Source organism: Dipodomys ordii, unplaced genomic scaffold (genome assembly GCF_000151885.1).
Source record: "Dipodomys ordii isolate 6190 unplaced genomic scaffold, Dord_2.0 Scaffold41, whole genome shotgun sequence".
NCBI classification, from domain to species: Eukaryota; Metazoa; Chordata; class Mammalia; order Rodentia; family Heteromyidae; genus Dipodomys; species Dipodomys ordii.
In genome coordinates this window covers 7,184,103-7,202,048 of record NW_012267257.1, presented here as the reverse complement: position 1 = coordinate 7,202,048, position 17,946 = coordinate 7,184,103, and the positions used below count along the sequence as shown (strand labels likewise).

Here is a 17,946-nt window from a genome sequence, read left to right as displayed (position 1 = left end):
CCCTTCTTCCATGTTTAACTTTCTGCAGTCACACACCTTCCTTCCTCTGACTAGTCACGAAAGGCTCTCTGGAGAATCACGTGATTAAGTTAGGTCCACTGTCAATCCAGAATAATCTCACATCTAAGCACCAAGGTTACACTGACTCAAAAAATTATTACTGTGTATCAAATGCAGCCAGAAAAGCTGATTTCCTACACACAGAACCCTAAAAGATTTGGTAGGGCCTGCAAAAAGTATACAATCTAAAACTATTGTCCATCTAAGAATTACCTAAGAATTACCAGTAAAATGGGGCTTTTTAGGCTGGAAGCTCTTGATGGTACTAAACAGTTTTAAATTTGCTGTAAAATTCACTTTTCTGGAATTTCCAATGTTTAAGGTTTTGATTTTAGAAAAGCACAGTAACTCACTGCATAAATAACTTTTTTTGGGGGGGTGGGGTGGGGAGGGTCAGTTGTGGGACCTGAACTCTGGGCCTAGGTGCTGTCCCTCAGCAGTTCAGCCCAAGGCTAGCGCTCTACCACTTGAACCACAGCGCCACTTCTGGCTTTTTCTGCTTATGTGGTGCTAAGGAACTGAACCCAGGGCCTCATGCATGGAAGGCGAGCACTCTACCACTGAGCCACCTTCCCAGCCTAATATAACATTTTTATATGCACCACTCAATTTGGGAATTCATTTCTCTTAAGCAGTATAAGAAAACACTATAGATTCTTTCAGCAGAGGATATAGCTCAGGGGTAGAGTATTTACCCAGTATTCCAAGGGCCCTGAGTTCAATCTTCAGCAATACCAAAGAAAAAATCCACATTAGACAGATGTCTCCTTTAAGACAAGGCTAGATGGATCACATGGTCCATTCCTTTATATCTGGCATACCAGAGTGCCTTGATTACAATTTTCAAATGTTTGTGGAAGGGGTGAGTAAATGTATGAACTATGCAACATTTAAAACATATTAAAAAATAACATTATTCAGAAAGGAAAAGACTACTCAAGTACTTGAAATATTTCTCTAAAACTTTATTTCAGAGTTATTCACCTCACTGTGAAAAGGTGTGTGGTTAATGTTCTGTGCCACTATTACCAGGCTTGCCCATTGCCGGCAATGGACTTTGAGAAAACCCATTTCTTGGCACCCAATTGTTAAGTTACTCTTTTAAAACATACAGAGCGTCTAATACTTGCAAAAGTATTACATGCATCATTTCCCCACCATTCTTTAAATCTGAGCTTACATTATTAATCTACATCAGTGGATCTTAAAATGAGGTCATTTTAACAAGTTACAACTGTACAAATCAAAATACTACAATTAATATTAGAGTATCTTACAAACACTACATTACATATTACCTTGCAATCTGAAACATTACATTTCTAAACCATGTATGTTTATTTTAGATAACTGAAACTTCACAGAATTTAAAAGCAAGTAAAGTTTAAAAAATTCTGTACATTAGTTCCAACTATCTCTATTTTACAATCTATAAGGCTCATGTCATAGTTCAGCACCAAAAACATCTACAAAACTTTCTACTAACCTTATTCACCCAATGTGGTAAGTTTTTGTGTTTTTTTTTTCAAGGTGAAAAGTCTAAGAAAAACTTTATAAATTCTTCCAGATCTTGGAGTGGAATACTTTTTTTGGCTAGTCATATTATGTATAAACTTGAGTTATGCCTTGTTATTTTCATTGAACAGATATAAAACAAAAATACACACCAACAAAACAAAAACTAAAAGAAAAGAAATCTTACAGCATAAATTTGTCAGTCCATAAACTGGATTTGTAACACTGAAGCTTAAGTAACCTAAAAATGCCTTGCCCCATCCTTCCTACTTAAATTTAAAAAGGCAGCCAAAAAGAAAATGTTCATTTACCCTTTAAAATAAGGTGCAAAGAAGGATTGCAACAAGCTTTCTCACATTCCCCTGCAATAATGTCTCAATATTGCTGAGCATAATCATATTGAACTCACAATTCCTGTATCCACAATGTGTAGACAAACTGTGTTTTCTATTTCTCTACCAGAAGCCTGCTTACGGCTAACATCTCTGCTCAGAGGTCAATATTGTAATGTTCGTTACTGCTAACCTGACTTCAATCAATAGCCAGATTCCAGAACCATTATAACCCTCTTTTCTGCTTCTTTATAAAGTTTACAAATCTTACAAAACCAGAATATTTGTCTTACTGTTTATTTTCAAGCAGGGTTTGTGCATATCACATGTTAAGTCCACAGTACCCAAGCTAGAAAAGGTTTTTAAAAGCCACAGGTACTTTCAGTAATCTTGTTTGTTCAAAGTATAAAATCCTGTGTTTTAAATTCATAACTAGAGTACCTCTGCTTTCTTTTAACAGAAGCACACGATTGATACCATATTTAAAAACTATACTTCATGCATATAAATGGCCAAAGAGGTATAAAGTTATACAGAGCCCTTAACATCATTTGAGTACATTTAGCGTTGGCCAGACCACAATATGAAGCATGTTAGCAAACTGTGTAGACACTTTTCCAACAACATGACAGTTTTCTAGGCTCTGTGTCAGTCACATAACAATTTAAACATGTAATTCTTTAAAACTGTCCCCGGGCATCCCATTCCTACCATCATGCCCACACCCCCACCCCAAGCCCAACCCACCGCGAAGTCTTGCCCCTCACAGCATGTCTTAATGTTCACCGTTACTAATGACAGCTGCCTCAGGTTCTGCTGCGGTCGCTGGGAGTCTTGGCACTTTCTTAGCAGGGCTTGGAATATGCTGAAATGACAAGAAAGTAGGTGTTGACTGTCTTCTCTTATTCTCCCAAGAATCATGGCTTTCATTGACATTCTTATAAAGGAGCTAGTATGCGGTCATTTTGGAAAGGTTCATGCTACATATGAATTCTACATAGCTTTCTGTTTTAGGAAATGAAATCTTCATTCCTCACCTTACAGTGAATTGACTCTTAATTATCCAGAAAGTAAATGAGAGGAAAGGAAGGCTGCACAGTATTTTACTGGTTACTTTTTATATTTGCAATTCAAATACTTGCTTGACTTGCTACCTAATATTTTTTAAATAGCCAGATTATGCATTCATCAAAATTGGGATAAGCAGAGATTATAAACAACTTCATTTTTTTTTTTTGGTCTAGTTGTGGGGCCTGAACTCTGGGCCTGAGCACTGTCCCTCAGCCCTTCAGCTCAAGGCTAGTGCTCTACCACTTGAGCCACAGCGCCACTTCTGGCTTTTTTCTTTTTGCTTATGTGGTACTGAGGAATTGAACCCAAGGCCTCAGGCATGCAAGGCAAACGCTCTACCACTGAGCCAACTTCCCAGCCCCATTTTTTTTTTTTTTTTTTTTTTTTGGTCTAGTTGTGGGGCCTGAACTCTGGGCCTGAGCACTGTCCCTCAGCTCTTCAGCTCAAGGCTAGCGCTCTACCACTTGAGCCACATCACCACTTCCGGCTTTTTTCTTCTTGTTTATGTGGTGCTGAGGAATCGAACCCAGGGCCTCATGCATGCAAGGCAAGTGCTCTACCACTGAGCCATCTTCCCAGCCCTATAAACAACTTCAAACTTATACACTATTCCTACTTCTCACTCACCAACACACAAACCACACAAATGAGTCTTCTAGACAGTCTTCCTTCAAAAATTCTTAAATTGTGACAATCTAGTATTTAGCATGTACTTTATACCACTGGAAATAGCTCCGCTAGAATATAAGCCCACAGCCCTTGCTCTAAAGTATTCTGCTTTACTGACGCTGAGATCAGGATGTTAGAAACTTATCCCATGAAAGAAGACAAGGAGCTTTATGTACCTCAGTTGCTATGTTTGAATGTACAAGTCCTTCGTCCAAAGTGTGGTCATTTGGTGAAGGGCGCCGAGCGTACGTTCTCCTGTGCTTCTCGTCCACTCTAACTAGGTACCATGTTCCTTCAAACAGTGAGTCTATTGAACACTGGGGAATATAGTTGGCTAAAGGAAAGGCAGAAGAGATTAAAAATTAGTTATAACGCATCTGGTAATAAAACAAAGGATAAAGAATTTTCATATTTCTCTACAATTGTCACTAAAACCAGATTAATACTAAAAAGAGCTTTGCTACCTTTATATCTTAAATATTAATGTTATCATAGCCCTCTAGTCAGTTTTATTTAAACACAATTTAATATTTTACCCAAGTGATGAGTGTCTTCCCTGAGCTTCATGTTTTCAGCAAAAACATCTGGAGCCACACAAGTTCTTGAGTCTAGTCTTGATTTAAGATCACACAAACTTGCTGTTATTTTATCAAGAGCAGACCCTAAAAAAGGAAATTTCATGGAGTGAAATAAAGATGCACTGTACTTACTTATTTTAAAACCAGCATGTTAAACTAAAACCCATGTGTACACCTACTTGAAGGTAATAAAAAGAGTAATAATTTCAATATTGAAAGAATAAAACATCTAAGAAACCTGGATTAAATGTTGCCAAATGAAAACAATTTCTTTTGTCTTTTAGATATCTTATTTAGTTAAGATATAAAGTAGTATTAGGTAGTACACAAAGTTAGGAAATAGGTGATGTTTGAAATTATAAATAACTTTTCTGTATTTAATGTATGGTATAATTTTAAATGCTTCCAAGTTTTCATTTGTTTTTCCTAATGTTTTTACTCCTTCTTGCTCAGAGAAGGCACAAAAGTTTTCTAAAATATAGCCAAGACCATAAAACCTGTTGAAATTGATCTATTCGTTATCCAGTCAAGGCAACTTTTTAAGTAGAATGCGAACATCTGAATAGGCTAAGAGACCTAAAGAATATTAAAATGTTGTAATGATCTATGGGGTGGACTCAAAGGCTTGTTTAAGAAGACTGCAGAAGCAGTCTCATCACAGTGAATTCTTAATACCTTTTTTTTTTTTTTTGCTGGTATTGGAGCTTGAAGTCAGAATCTAGGCACTGTCCCTGAACTTTGCTCAAGGTTAGTGCTCTACTAATTAAGCCACAGTTCCACGTCTGGCTTTTTCTTGGTGGTTAGAGAAAGAGAGTTTCATGGACTTTTCTGCCTGGGCTGGCTTCAAGCCATGAACCTTAGATCTCAGCCTCCTGAATAACTGGGATTACCAACATGAGCCACTGGAGCCTGGCTCTCAATATATTCCTTGTTGAGAGATTTAGCATTTACCTGGTGTGGCATCTTGTGTAACTTTAAGAGAGTACAAGGTAGCAGCCAAGCCCGAACCATAAGAGAACACACCAATCCTCTTCCCTGCTAACTGCTGCGGGGAGTACCTGGGTAGGGTTAAAAAAAAAACAAAAAGTGCTGAGAAGCTTAATTGAGCTGGGTCCGGTAGATCCTGCCTGGAATCCTAGCTACTCTGGGGGTCAGAGATCAGGAGATCACAGCTGGAGGTGGGAAGAGGCGTAAGAATTTGAGAAACTCCATCACAACCAATGGCTGAGCACAGTGGCACATACTTGTCATCCCTAGAGACACAAGGAAGCACAAGCAGGAGTACGCCCAGATCTAAAGAAAGATCTGACCTTGAAAATAACCAAAGCAAAAAGGGACTAGAAGCATGGCTCAAGTGGAAGAACCATCATAAGGCCCTGAGTCCATTCAATCCCCAGTACCTTCAACACAAAAGAATAAACTTAATTGAGCCCAAACCTACTATAGGTTCAAAGTGAGACCTAACTTTAAGCTTTTTTCTTCTTCTTTTCTTTTTTGGAGACAGCCCTGGCTGGCCTTTCAAACTCATAACCAGCCTCCTAGTGCTGGGATTACAGGGGTTCAGACCATACCCAGCAAAATGATATTCTTCAATAACTATCTTAGTTTCAGGATTACAGTAGGGCATGTGAAAAGCTTTAGCATTACAGTGAGTAGATGAAAACAGTTTCATCTTCAGGGGAATAATGGGACTTATTAAAATTATTAATCCACAAAGTAAGTTATTCCATCAACCAAGAACTTATGGTTCAACTATAGATCAATAATATTAGAACCATGAGAACAGAGATTAAGGAAGCAAACCCAGTGTGAAATTAAAAAGTATGTGTGGACAAATCCTCAACCCACATGTTCTTTTCAACCCACATATTCTTCATCAACAGAAAACAATAGACTGGAAAGACTAATAAAATAGCATTTTGTGAGCTACCCACATGCCTGATGCCTGATTGTTCTTAAAATCTAACATTACCAGAAATGGGGGGGGGAGGGGGCGGGTAAAGTAGCTGAAATCCATACTTACTGTGCTAGAACAGAAGCAAGTGAACCATATACTGAAGATGTATACATGTTTCCATTTTGATTTGATACAAGCAAAGATGCCTTTGTTTTCTGGTTAAATAGTTCAGAACTAGCCTTCATAAATGCCTTTTCCACATCTCTGTCAAAGTAAGTGTCTTCTAATTTAATATCCCTGGAAGATTTCAGATAAACAATTCTTAATGTGCAATAACTGTATTTTTAATATATTAGACAATGGACCCAATTAATATTTAAATCTGTGAATATATGAGTCTATTTTCTCATTTATTAAAAGTCAAGTGGAAATATATTAACTATCTTAGCAGTTGTAAACACTGTATAATTCTTTTTCTCAATTTGTTATAGTCAAGGAAAGACAACTTATGAGTTAGTAGACTTATCAAAACAATACAAATCCTATTTCAAGCCCACAGCATAGGAACTAAGATTTGAAAGGTTTTAGTTCATCAAATGGAGAAGGGACAAGATGGGGAGAAGTAGACTTAGGTGTGCATGCATGACATACTAAACAGTAAGAAACCAGACTCCAGTAGAGTGGTATGGGCACAAGGACCAGGCAGTGGGAGAGCTCGATAGGCACTTTTATGGTGCTATTACTATAGTAACAATGAGAGTGGAGCTAAAAGAGAGAAGTGAAAACATGGTAAAAATGATAAAGCCTTCATGTAGGTAAGTCACCACCTCTCTAGGACTCAATTTCTTCTTTGATGAATTTAAAAGATTAAACTAACGAAGGGAAACCACCACAGCAGTGCCACTTACCCAAAGGCTTCCAAGCCACTATAGATGCTATTTTTATCTCTGTTCTGGTCATTAAGAAAGTCATTCAGTAACATCCGAGCTAGAGACTTCTGAACCAGTTTACAATATGGTGAGTGAAAGATCATGAAGCCAAAATCATTTAAGGTAAAATCTTTATCCTTTCCCTCTGAAAAAGATCAAGGAATAAACCTATTATTTCTATTTTATATAAGCCATGAATTTTACAGCTTGACTTTTTTGTGAGGTTTTTAGATCTTGAAATAGCTAATGAAATGTCTACAATTTAAAATGTACAGTAAAAGACATACAGAGATGGACAATCTATACATCACTAATTTTCAAATTCCAGAATCATAACACATCAACAGGTTATATAACAAACTCAGTGGTTCAGCACCAATTTTTGTTTGTTGTTCTAACTAAAATTAAGAAGAAACAGAGCAAACTGGCTATTTTCAAGCATGGGTAAGTAGTATCAAGTAGTTTAACACAAACATATATGTCATTTTTTCTTGGTCCTTTCTTCTTTGGTACTGGGGATCAAACCTATGGTGTTGCACTTATTAGGCAAACGCTCTGCCACTGAGCTACATCCCAGCCCTAAAGTGTACTTCTTACTCTGGGTCCTAGGAGAAAAATGATCATTGGCTTCTTGAAAAACCTACTGTTAAAAAATGTATTTTAAATATATTGTTAAGAAGTATAAATAGTATAGCATATATAATAATTAATAGTATTATACATTGTTAGAGTTTTTCTTATAACAATGTATTTCTTATACTAGTCCTTAATTCCTTAATGTTTGTTATTGCTATTGTTAATACTATTATTGACCATTCTGAGGTCTGGACTCAGGGCCTCACATACCCAACATCTTTTGCTTTAGTTGTTTTTAGGATAGGGTCTCACATTTTTGCCTGGGGCTGAACTCACACTGTGATCCTTCTACTTATGCCCCCATAAGTAGAACTGGGATGAGTGTGACACAATGCCCAGATTATTTATTGAGATGGAGGTCTAACTTTTTGTCCAAGTTGGACTTGAACCTTTATGTATCCACTTCCTGAGTAGGTGGGATTATAAGCATGCATTACCCCATCAAGAACATTTTCAGAGTTAAATAAAGAAATACAAATTCATAGGTCAAGTGCCAACAAATTATTACTAGTGAGACAGGGTCTCATTGTATAAGCCCAGGTTGCCTTTGAACTCACAATCCCAAGTGCTGGGATTACCTATATGTGCCACCATGGCAGGCTTAAGTTACTTTGTTTGTAAAAAGTAAACTAGCTGGGCGCCGGTGGCTCATGCCTATAATCCTAGCTACTCAAGAGACTGAGATCTAAGGATCACAGTTCAAAGCCAGCCCAGGCAGGAAAAATCCATGACACTCTCATCTCCAATTAACCACCAGAAAACCAGAAGTGGTGCTGTGGCTCAAGTGGTAGAGCACTTGCCATTAGCTGAAGAGCTGAGGAACAGCACCCAGGCCCAGAGTTCAAGCCCCACGACCGGAAAAAAAAAAAAAGTAATTTAACCAGAGCAATATCTCATTTTCAAAACCTATTTCATTGTACATCACTTGTTCTCAGAAAATACTGTTTGGTAGATGAAGAAAAACATGTAAAAGCCACGAATAAAGATTGTTCACAAAGTAGTTTCTCACTGAAGCCCCATAACATGTTACACTGCTCTCACAAATGCCAAAACCTAGGAAAACTCAAGAGTAAAACCCACCTTTCTGCCATTGGGCTCGGATCTTTTTGCGGTAGACAGAATAGCAGCGGTCTAGTGCACTGAGGTAGCACTGTATGGAGAGTTTTCCATCTACTATGGGATATTCAGAAAGCATATCAGGCTTGTAAAAGTCATAGGCATGTTGCATATGTGTCCCACGAAGCCCTAGTGGATAAAAGAGAAGATGTCTATTTTTGCTTCTTGAGATTTACATTTAGTTTAAGTATACTGCATTGTCAAAGGATCTTCAGAAAAAGCATAAGATGAAACCAATATAATTGAAACATAACAATACCTAGGACTCCTTTGGCATATATTTTTCATGTGAATTCCCTAAGTCTATATAGGAGATCACAGTAACTATACTGAAGACAAATGAAACTTGCCAGGGACTATGGCAAGTTACTAATGCATGTTATTACTCATATCCTACTTTAAGCCATTTTACTTCTCTGTAAAGTGGGGGTGAGAGTATATGTATCATAAAACTGTTATAAGATTAAATAACACACACAAAGCACTTAGTAGGCTGTGTCTGCATCTAATGAACGCTTAGTAAGTGGCAACTTCTATTTTCAAATGTATCAGGAGAGTATGTCAATAAACAAAACAAAAAAATAAATGTTTTCCTAAATACTCACCACGCTCAAAAACTAAAGGAGCATTTGGGCCAATTAGCAGAGCCACAGCTCCAACTCCACCTGTAGGCCGGGCATTTCCTGTGGCATAAATAGCAATATCTCCTGCAACAACCAGTGCGTACCGTCCTGAAAAAATACCATTTCATGAGTGAGTGCACTATAAATATTGTACATGTAAACTATATTTTTTCCACAGGGGTGACTCCAACTTTGATAAAGAAAAAATTCTTTTGACTAAATTTTAAATCGATCATTTGTCACAATAAGATAATCAATTTACAATACAGATAAACTGAAAATCAGAGACATTCTCCCAAGTATATCTGAATAAGCAGAACCAGTAAAACTTTCACAAGATTAACATTCTATGTAGGGAAATTGGTCGTTGGAGTCTATTCATCCTCATGGAAAAGTAATGGGTTTTGTGCTTTCCCCCCAGTTTTCTAGAAGACAGGCAAATAACTTACCATCCCAAGAGCTAGACTCAATCCAGTTAACAGCATTGAAGACAGCAGCTGTTCCTCCATAGCACGCATTCGTCGTATCAATTCCTTCTATATCTGTATTCCCGGACTCCTCAAACAGCTGCATTAAGTTTGTCTTCACCGATTTTGATTTGTCAATGATTGTCTCTGTACCAACTTCTAACCGCCCAATACAATCATAGGAAAGGTTGTTTCTTTCCATCAAATTCTGAACCACAGTCAGGCAAAGAGAGTTGATATCTTCTCTATCTGTACAGAAGCCCATCTTGGCCTGGCCTAAGCCAATAGTATACTTGCCAGCATCTACACCATCATATTTTTCCAACTCTACTTGATCAACGTATTGAGAAGGAAAATAGATTTCAAGGGCAACGATTCCCACATCTTTTGGCCAACAAGCTTCTGTATTCAAAGGAAGTGACCCAGGCATGGTGAAAGAGCTGCAGAAAGAAGAAACAGAAACAAACATACATGGCTTTAGGTAATAGGTTAACGGACTTGAATTAATTAATCACCTGGAATATTACTTTAGTTTCTCCAAGGTAAATATATTGTGCGTATATCTCTATCTATATATATATCTATCTATAAACACAAGGCTACCCTTTAAAATGACCACTTTTAGAAAGATTCACTTCATTAAAAATTGAGCAACTTTAAACTTAATACATGATTATTAGATTCTTCTACAATGTAACAAAAACCTATAAGATTTGTCAGTTTACAAATATGGCTAACTAATCAAACAGACATTGTTAAGAGACCCATTCCTTATCATGAAAGTTTAAATGAATCTGTCATTGTCTAAACTTATCAAAAATAATAATAATAAAATTTACTAGTTTTCAAGACAGTTGTTATAAGCCCATGGGCAAAGTCATTTAACCTACCAGAGTGTCAATGGATTTAAAAGGTTGTAATAGTCAAGAAATGAGGAATTATTCACAGCATTTCCAGTAAAAGGGGTTGAATCTAGGGGAATAGTTATATAATTTTAGGCTGGGCTAAAGAAAGGAAAGGGGCTAGTTCTTCAGACTCTGGGAGCACATACTCCTACGGAAGATATTGGAATCACCAGTACCAACACTTCCGACTTTGAGTTGAAATCAGAAACGCCCCCCACCCCCACATACTTTCCATTCTTACTTGATTCCTTCTGCTGACATTCTAACCAGAACCCAGCTATAACATAACAGGGCCAGTAAAATATCAGGCTTTGAGCAGTAGTATAGCCCTTCTATGTCTAAAAATTCAAAAGCAGTAGTATAGCCCTTCTATGTCTAAAAATTCAAAAGCAGTAGTATAGCCCTTCTATGTCTAAAAATTCTACAACTCAATTTTTTAAGTTGGACAGTATACTCAGGTGGCAGAATTTCACCTCTCCATTGATACTCTTAGTGTAACAATAAGATACAATGAAACAATAGGACACAATAAGAGGTTATTGCCACAAGGAGTTAATCAGAATACTTCAAAAATTTTCTCAGTGGGAGGGGGGAGGCTGGGAAGGGATGGGAAGGGTAAACAAAGGAGGAGGCTGCAATGCTTGGTAAGAAATGTACGCATTATCCTGCCCATGCAATTGTAACCACAAATAAAATAAAATTAAAAAAAAAAATTCTCAGTATTCTATTTGCAATTAAAAAAACACAAGATGAATAAAATATATAAAGTTTCTTTTTCTTCTCCAAGGAGAGAAAAAAAAAGTATATCATAGAATTCTTTTTTTTGGGGGGGGGGTCCGGTTGTGGGTCCTGAACTCTGGGCCTGGGTGCTGTCCCTCAGCTCTTCAGCTCAAGGCTAACGCTCTACCACTTGAGCCACAGCGCCACTTCTAGCTTTTTTTTTTTTTGCTTATGTGGTGCTGAGGAATTGAACCCAGGGCCTCAGGCATGCAAGGCAAGCATTCTACCACTGAGCCACCTTCCCAGCCCCTATCATAGAATTCTTTACAGGTCCTAAATCTTCAAAGTACTAACAGAGGACAGAAGCCATTTCTTCCTAAAATGACTGCTTGCCCCCTCTGGTGGACGAAAGTTGCTACAAGTCCTATTTCTAGAGTCAAGAAATAAAAGAAAGAAAGGACTTCCTGACCCAAGGCATGAAATGAACCAATAAACTCCTAGGAATAAACCTGTAAGCATAAGATAACTGGAAAAGGAAAAATGAAGCAAACAATATTGAAAAAAAGAACTAAAAGGCAAGCAGGGAAAGCAGCTGAGGATGTGGGTGCAAGGCATGCCCGTGACTATCTCCCCAATAGTAGTACTACCATGCCGCCTGAACTGAGCTCTCTGCCTTCACTCTCCCACAGATACTGCCAGGGTAGAATGGCTCTAGTGTTATAGTACCAGCCTTGAACAAGAGTGCAAGGCCAAGCTCAAACAAGATGCTATTGCCCAACTCCTCCCAAGTTTCTCCATCATTTAGGTTCAGCCTCTTTGCACTAGACAAAGGGTTTTTTTGGAGAACAGAAACAGTTTCTGGACTACGGCAGACATTGAATACAAAATAAAATCCTCCTACTAGTCTTCTCATCCAGTAACAACTATCCAAGGGAGCAGGAAAGAGTAATAAAGGAGATGAATTTGATCAAAGCACATTATATGCATGTGTGGAAATCCCAGTGAGACCCCTTTATACAAATGAGTCATTATAAATAAATAAAAGGCATTATTGGTAGACATGTTTATATGTGATTGTTTCTGATTAAGTAGCTCATGTGATTACATTTTATTATCTATACTTTCTTATTTTTAAACATAAAATTAGAGAGTCTTCGGAAGCATTATGGCATTGGCCTCATTTTCAAGAGAAGCTGTAACTCTGGAAAGATTTAGGAATAAACAGCATACACATGACTATGCTGCCCTGGAGGAGGACACTTCCTAGGTAGCGTGACATGGTGCCATACCTGTGCGAAGGACTGAGAACTGCAGTCTCCAGGTCTGTCACTGCTTCCTCCTTCGGGCACTAGGAATTTCAAATAAGAACTTTTTTTAAAGTCATAAATTGTAACACAAATTAAAAGTAATATGACTTCAGTTCGAAGTAAGGCAAAACAAGTCATGTTCCTATTCAATTACATTATATAAAAAAGAATTCGACATGTGCTTAGGAAACAAATGGTACTTAAAGTTTATAAGACTTTTTCCTTTTCTTTTTTTGCCAGTCCTGGGTGCTGTCCCTGATCCTCTTTGTGCTCAAGGCTAGTGCTCTACCACTTGAGCCACAGCACCACTTCCAGCATTTTTTTTAGTAGTTTACTGGAGTTAAGCCTCTCACAGACTTTTCTGCCCAGCCTGGCTTCGAACCACCATCCTCAGATCTCAGCCTTCTCAGTAGCTAGGATTACAGGTGTGAACCACTGTTCCTGGCAAGTTCACAAGACTTTTGTCCCCCTTATTCTTATATTAGTTAAGTTCAGTCCTATGAATGAAAATAATAGTAAGATCATTACCACACATTCAGGCTTTAAATCAATAGTGATGCTGGGAAAGTTGCAATCTTCTAAATTTGGATTATCAAGAACTGGGAACAAAGAAATATAAATGACTTGTACTGTGCCATTATTAAAGAGACATTTAAGAATTTACTTTGTACTTTGTATTTAGGAGGTGCAATTTGTGCCTCTCTGAATTGTTTCCTCATCTGTAAAGTGAACCTAATGTCTTCCTGCCTTTTCAGTTCATTGTTCATTTTCATTTATTCAGTATTAGACTTGTATTTTTCAGTACCACCATCCTCCCCAATCTCTTCTTTTTTGGTGCCTGTCCTTGAGCTTGAACTCAGGGTCTGGGCACTGAGTTTGTTTTGCTCAAGGCTCTACCACTTAAGCTACAGCTCCATAACCAGCAATTTGGTGGTTAATTGGAGGTATTCTTTGAACTGCAATCTTCAGATCTCAGCATCCCTTTTTTTTGTTTTGTTTCCTATGTCTATACTAGGGCTATCTCTTTGCTTTTTCTCTTTTAAGGCTAGTGCTCCATCGCTTGAGCCACAGCTTCACTTCTAGCTTGATGGTAGTTAACTGGTGATAAATCTTCTAACTTGGCTGTCAGGGCTGGCTTCAAATGGTAATCTCAGACTTCTAAGTAGGTAGGATTACAGGTGTGAGCAACAGGTGCCTGGCGCTTCCCACCATTTTAGAAAATTTTCTCACCTTAGTGTTTGTGTGAAAATTACATGGAAGGAATTTGAAAAAGGGACTTAGGAACATTTTATTCAGTCTGTTTTGAAGGCTATTAGTTTAGACAGTTATTTCACACAATTTTCTTCATTCTAATTACTGGGAATTTTAGCATTTGCCTTTGCCCAATTATAATAAAACAATGCAAATGCTTTTAAGAAAGCTTTCTTTCACATGATTACATCATTGAGAACTCCACTTGGTTTTTGTTCCCCTTTCTTCATTAATTAAGTTTACTTCTCCTCACCAAATGAAGTAAATCTTGAGTTATATAGGAAAAGATGGATTGCTCCATTTAAAAGGGGTCTCTTTCATGACATCATTATATATAGACTTCAAAAATAACCTATCATTTATTATTTATTATATCAAATTATGTTTTTATCCTCTGTAAATTGAGATAATTTTTGGTGTTTCAGGGGGAGGGGGAGAAACATAATTAGCCTTCACCTTAAAGCAACATAAGTCAGATTAATTAATCTAGTAAACATTTTTGTTTCATGATAAACTATAAGCAGTTATAAACTAAGCTTTATGCTATTGGGAAGAAAGTCAGGAAATTGAGAATTAATTAGTAATCTTTAAAATCATGCAAGCAAAATCTACTATCAAAACGAGGAAGCCCAGCAATTACACGAATCTGAATTCAGGGGCTGGGAAGGTGGCTCAGTGGTAGAGCACTTGCCTTGCATGCATGAGGCCCCGATTCAATTCCTCAGCACCACATAAGCAAAAAGAAAAAAAAATCTGAATTCAAACCTTCGTACCAGTGGGAAAAGAAAAGAAAGAAGGAAGGGAGAGAAAGAAAGGAGGGAGGAAGGGAGGGGAAAGCAAGCAAAGCACTCAGGCTAGAAAAGGAAAAAAAGGAAGAAAGAAACTACTCTGGTGCAGATAACTAAGTAATAATCAAGGCCATCCCTGCCTTTCTCCAGAATTACTGCTCTTCCTATGAGATTCTATTCTTATTTCAAGGCCCTGTTCAAGGCTACCTTTTCTAAAAGTTTCCCCACTTAAGTCTGGAAGTTTCTAATCAGGGACTTGCAGACTTATGCAGGTATGTCATTCACAATTTTCACAGCCAACTCTACTGAAAACTAGTTATTCGACAATCTTCTTGTTCATATTATATTCTTAAAACTTCCACTAGGAGAGAATTTGAACTATTCCTTTGAACTTTTGGAACAAAGGCTACCACTTTTTGAGTGATTGGTCTCGAGTTATAATAATTAGAGGACAGTCTCTTGGATTCAAGTACTTGCAACAGACCCCAACTGACAGGTTTTTGGTTGTTTCTACTGTTCCAAGGTCCCTACTCTGAAAATTGTAGAAAGCTAAAATGGAATCAGGAGAGACTATTTCTGGGTCTTCTAATTCTCATACACACCTGCCCCTCCACCGCAACTGCAAATGGCAAAGAGGAAGACAGCTTTGAAAGCCCAGTTTCTCTTTCTCTGCTTCAACTACAATCAGCTGGCAATGAAGCATCAAGTGCTAAGGATTAGGATGCAAAAGTTAAGAATCTAGTCCCAGCATGCTCCCATTAGGCAACAAGTTTCTCAACCTTTGTAATCTAAAATTAATATACCTTCTTAGGACATCTCAAAGTGTAAGACTGTAGGCCTTTCTAATTCACAGTATTATACTTTCTCTGCTTTTGGTTAACATCAACTGTAAATGTACAAAAGATTTTGATATCCAGCATATCAAGCTTCTTCAACCACATCAAGTTCTACTGGATTATGGAAGATCCAAGCAGTTTTAAACACTCTAGAGACCCAGAAAAATCCACGCTACATCAATGAGTGGGGCTTTTCATTTCTTCCAAAAAGATCTATGTGAAATAGATCAAAATCAACCCCACAGTTATAAACAAGATGTAAAAACAATTAGGAGGAATAGTTAAGAGAAATAAAGTGAAAGGCCCAGATGAGGTAGACTTCTAATTTAATATACTCCCCTCAGTAAGATTACCAGTATAGAAATGAACTAAATGAATGTAACTTACCAATTTAAGACAAATTATCTATTAACGTTAGACAAGAAAGATAGCCTTTCCCTCCGTATAAGATTGCTGTCTCTAACTGAAAATAAATGAGTTTGACCAAAGAACACAATTGCTTAGATATCTCAAGTTGAAAGAAATCACTTGCACATGTTAAGGACTTTCAACCTGGTTCCCATCTAACACCGCATGCAGCAAAAAATGGAAACCCCATCTTAGCAGGAAAAATCGTAATTATAGGTACATCCATTTGTCTTCATTTTGTTGTGTATCTTGCCATTGCTTTTCCTGACTCCTCCCCTAAAAACTGCCCGTGTTAGTCAACAGCACATCATCCAGCAGCAGCGGTGGCTCGAGGAGCAGCAGAGGTGGGCAGCTCAAGAAGCCAAAGATGCCTTAAAGGCCAGGGCCACAGAGGCGAGCACGACAAGCAGAGCCAGCCTCCTCCTTCCTCCTCCAGAGCGGGATAAAGCAATCCTGTCTCCACTACTGGTCAGAGCAGGACACATGTTTTCAAAGACTCCATAGGCTCAGGTCGGAAATGTTCTCCACTTGACCTCATATGTACGTACGTATGCGAGAGTTCTGTGAATGCCTGCCTAGCAGGTCACTGTATCACCTAAGGTTTGGTCCTACAGCTAGTAAAGAGAGACAGGTGTGGGATTTCAGAGCACTGAGGAAACCTACTTTATCAAAGACAGACAGACACACACTCAAATAGACAGGTGGAGAGTAGGAAGGAGACCCAAATCAGAGAGCTCAAGCACCCACAGACCAGGTGTCCACACAGCCCCAGTATCTGGCCAGAAGAACCAGGGAAGAAAAGGAATGCTGCCCACTTCCTGTCTCTCCATCCTCCCGGACGGTGGCGGCAGGACACACCCCCTGGGAACCTACAAGCCTCCATCCAAGCAGCTCGTCCCCTCGAAGCGGCGTCCCCACGTAAGCCCCGGCCCCCGGGAACGCCCCGCAGGTCCAGCGGCCTCCTCTCCCCTCGCCCCACGCGCGGTCACAGTCCCTCCGCGGGCCCCTTCGACTCCTGACGATGTCATCAGAACGCCCGGCTCGCCCTCAACGCCCTCCGCCCCCTTCGCTCGCCCCGGGACGGGCCTCGCCGAGCAGAGGCCCCGGCCCCTCCCCGCCTGTCCGCCCGCCGGCCGACCCCCGTCTCCGGCAAGAGGTCCCGCACAGACCCCGCTCTCCGCGCCCCATCCTCCAGGGCCAGGTCCGCACCGGAGCCCCGAGCTCCTTGGGGCCTACTCAAGGACACCGCCTCCTCCTGGAGTACACCCCCCTCACAGCGCCTCGGCAGCCCGGCTTTGTTCCTTCACGCGGGACACTCACCCGAATGTGACCAGGCTGAGACCGAGGAGAAGGTGCCGACCGCGAAAGAAGCGTACGCGACGCCTCCCTCCACTCACCAGTTTTATAGCCGCCGACCCACCCGACTCCCGGAGTCGGCGGGAGGCGGGACCGTGGCTCCGACAGCCAATCGTAACCTGCAGAGTCGTCCGGCAGGCTCCTCCCCTCAGTTCGGTTTCTGCCAATCGGAAGGGAGCTAAAGGCAGTGACTAGGTAGGGTTTTCCCTCGTGGCTGGAAGGGCGGGTGAAGGGGCGGGGACAAAGCCCGAGGGCTGAGGAAGTGGGGTGAGACAGTGACGTGGGGTGGCCCGAGAGTACGCCTGCCAATGGCAGAGTGGCCACAGACAGCGAGAGCCAACCGGAGCGGAGTGAGAGGTTCTGCAACCAATTGGAGTTCAATGAGAGGAAATGGAAGCCAATGAAAACTCGGCGTCCCACCACTGAGGAGAGATGGTCCAGTGTGGGAGGTTAGTCCCGCTTCAGAGTGTGTCATGTTGCCT

At 39.6% G+C, this 17,946-nt stretch overlaps 1 protein-coding gene across 3 annotated transcripts; it reads right to left on the bottom strand.

The window, feature by feature from the left end:
* Positions 1-1,005: 1,005 nt before the first annotated feature.
* Positions 1,006-17,532, bottom strand: Hmgcs1 (3-hydroxy-3-methylglutaryl-CoA synthase 1 (soluble)). Of its 3 annotated transcripts, none has more exons than XM_013018613.1 (11): positions 17,429-17,532; positions 12,808-12,866; positions 9,876-10,333; positions 9,409-9,534; positions 8,768-8,932; positions 7,031-7,196; positions 6,249-6,419; positions 5,177-5,283; positions 4,184-4,309; positions 3,824-3,981; positions 1,006-2,772 (listed from the first exon to the last, which is right to left on the bottom strand). In XM_013018613.1, exons 3-11 carry the CDS (start codon positions 10,321-10,323, stop codon positions 2,683-2,685), a joined length of 1,557 nt encoding a protein of 518 aa, XP_012874067.1. In that variant the 5' UTR covers positions 10,324-10,333; positions 12,808-12,866; positions 17,429-17,532; the 3' UTR covers positions 1,006-2,682. The 3 variants fall into 3 exon arrangements, with proteins under 3 accessions (XP_012874067.1, XP_012874068.1, XP_012874069.1); XM_013018614.1 differs by lacking the exon at positions 17,429-17,532 and adding an exon at positions 13,354-13,422; XM_013018615.1 differs by lacking the exon at positions 12,808-12,866.
* Positions 17,533-17,946: the final 414 nt, after the last annotated feature.

What these genes read in the sequence shown, in the direction of transcription:
- Hmgcs1 (XM_013018613.1), bottom strand. Translation starts at nt 10,323, where the DNA reads ATGCCTGGGTCACTTCCTTTGAATACAGAAGCTTGTTGGCCAAAAGAT. An exon ending in TCCTTTAGTTTTTGAGCGTG is followed by an intron (nt 8,933 to 9,408) that starts GTGAGTATTTAG and finishes TTTATCCACTAG; the next exon opens with GGCTTCGTGGGACACATATG. An exon ending in GGAAGACACTCATCACTTGG is followed by an intron (nt 3,982 to 4,183) that starts GTAAAATATTAA and finishes CCTTTCCTTTAG; the next exon opens with CCAACTATATTCCCCAGTGT.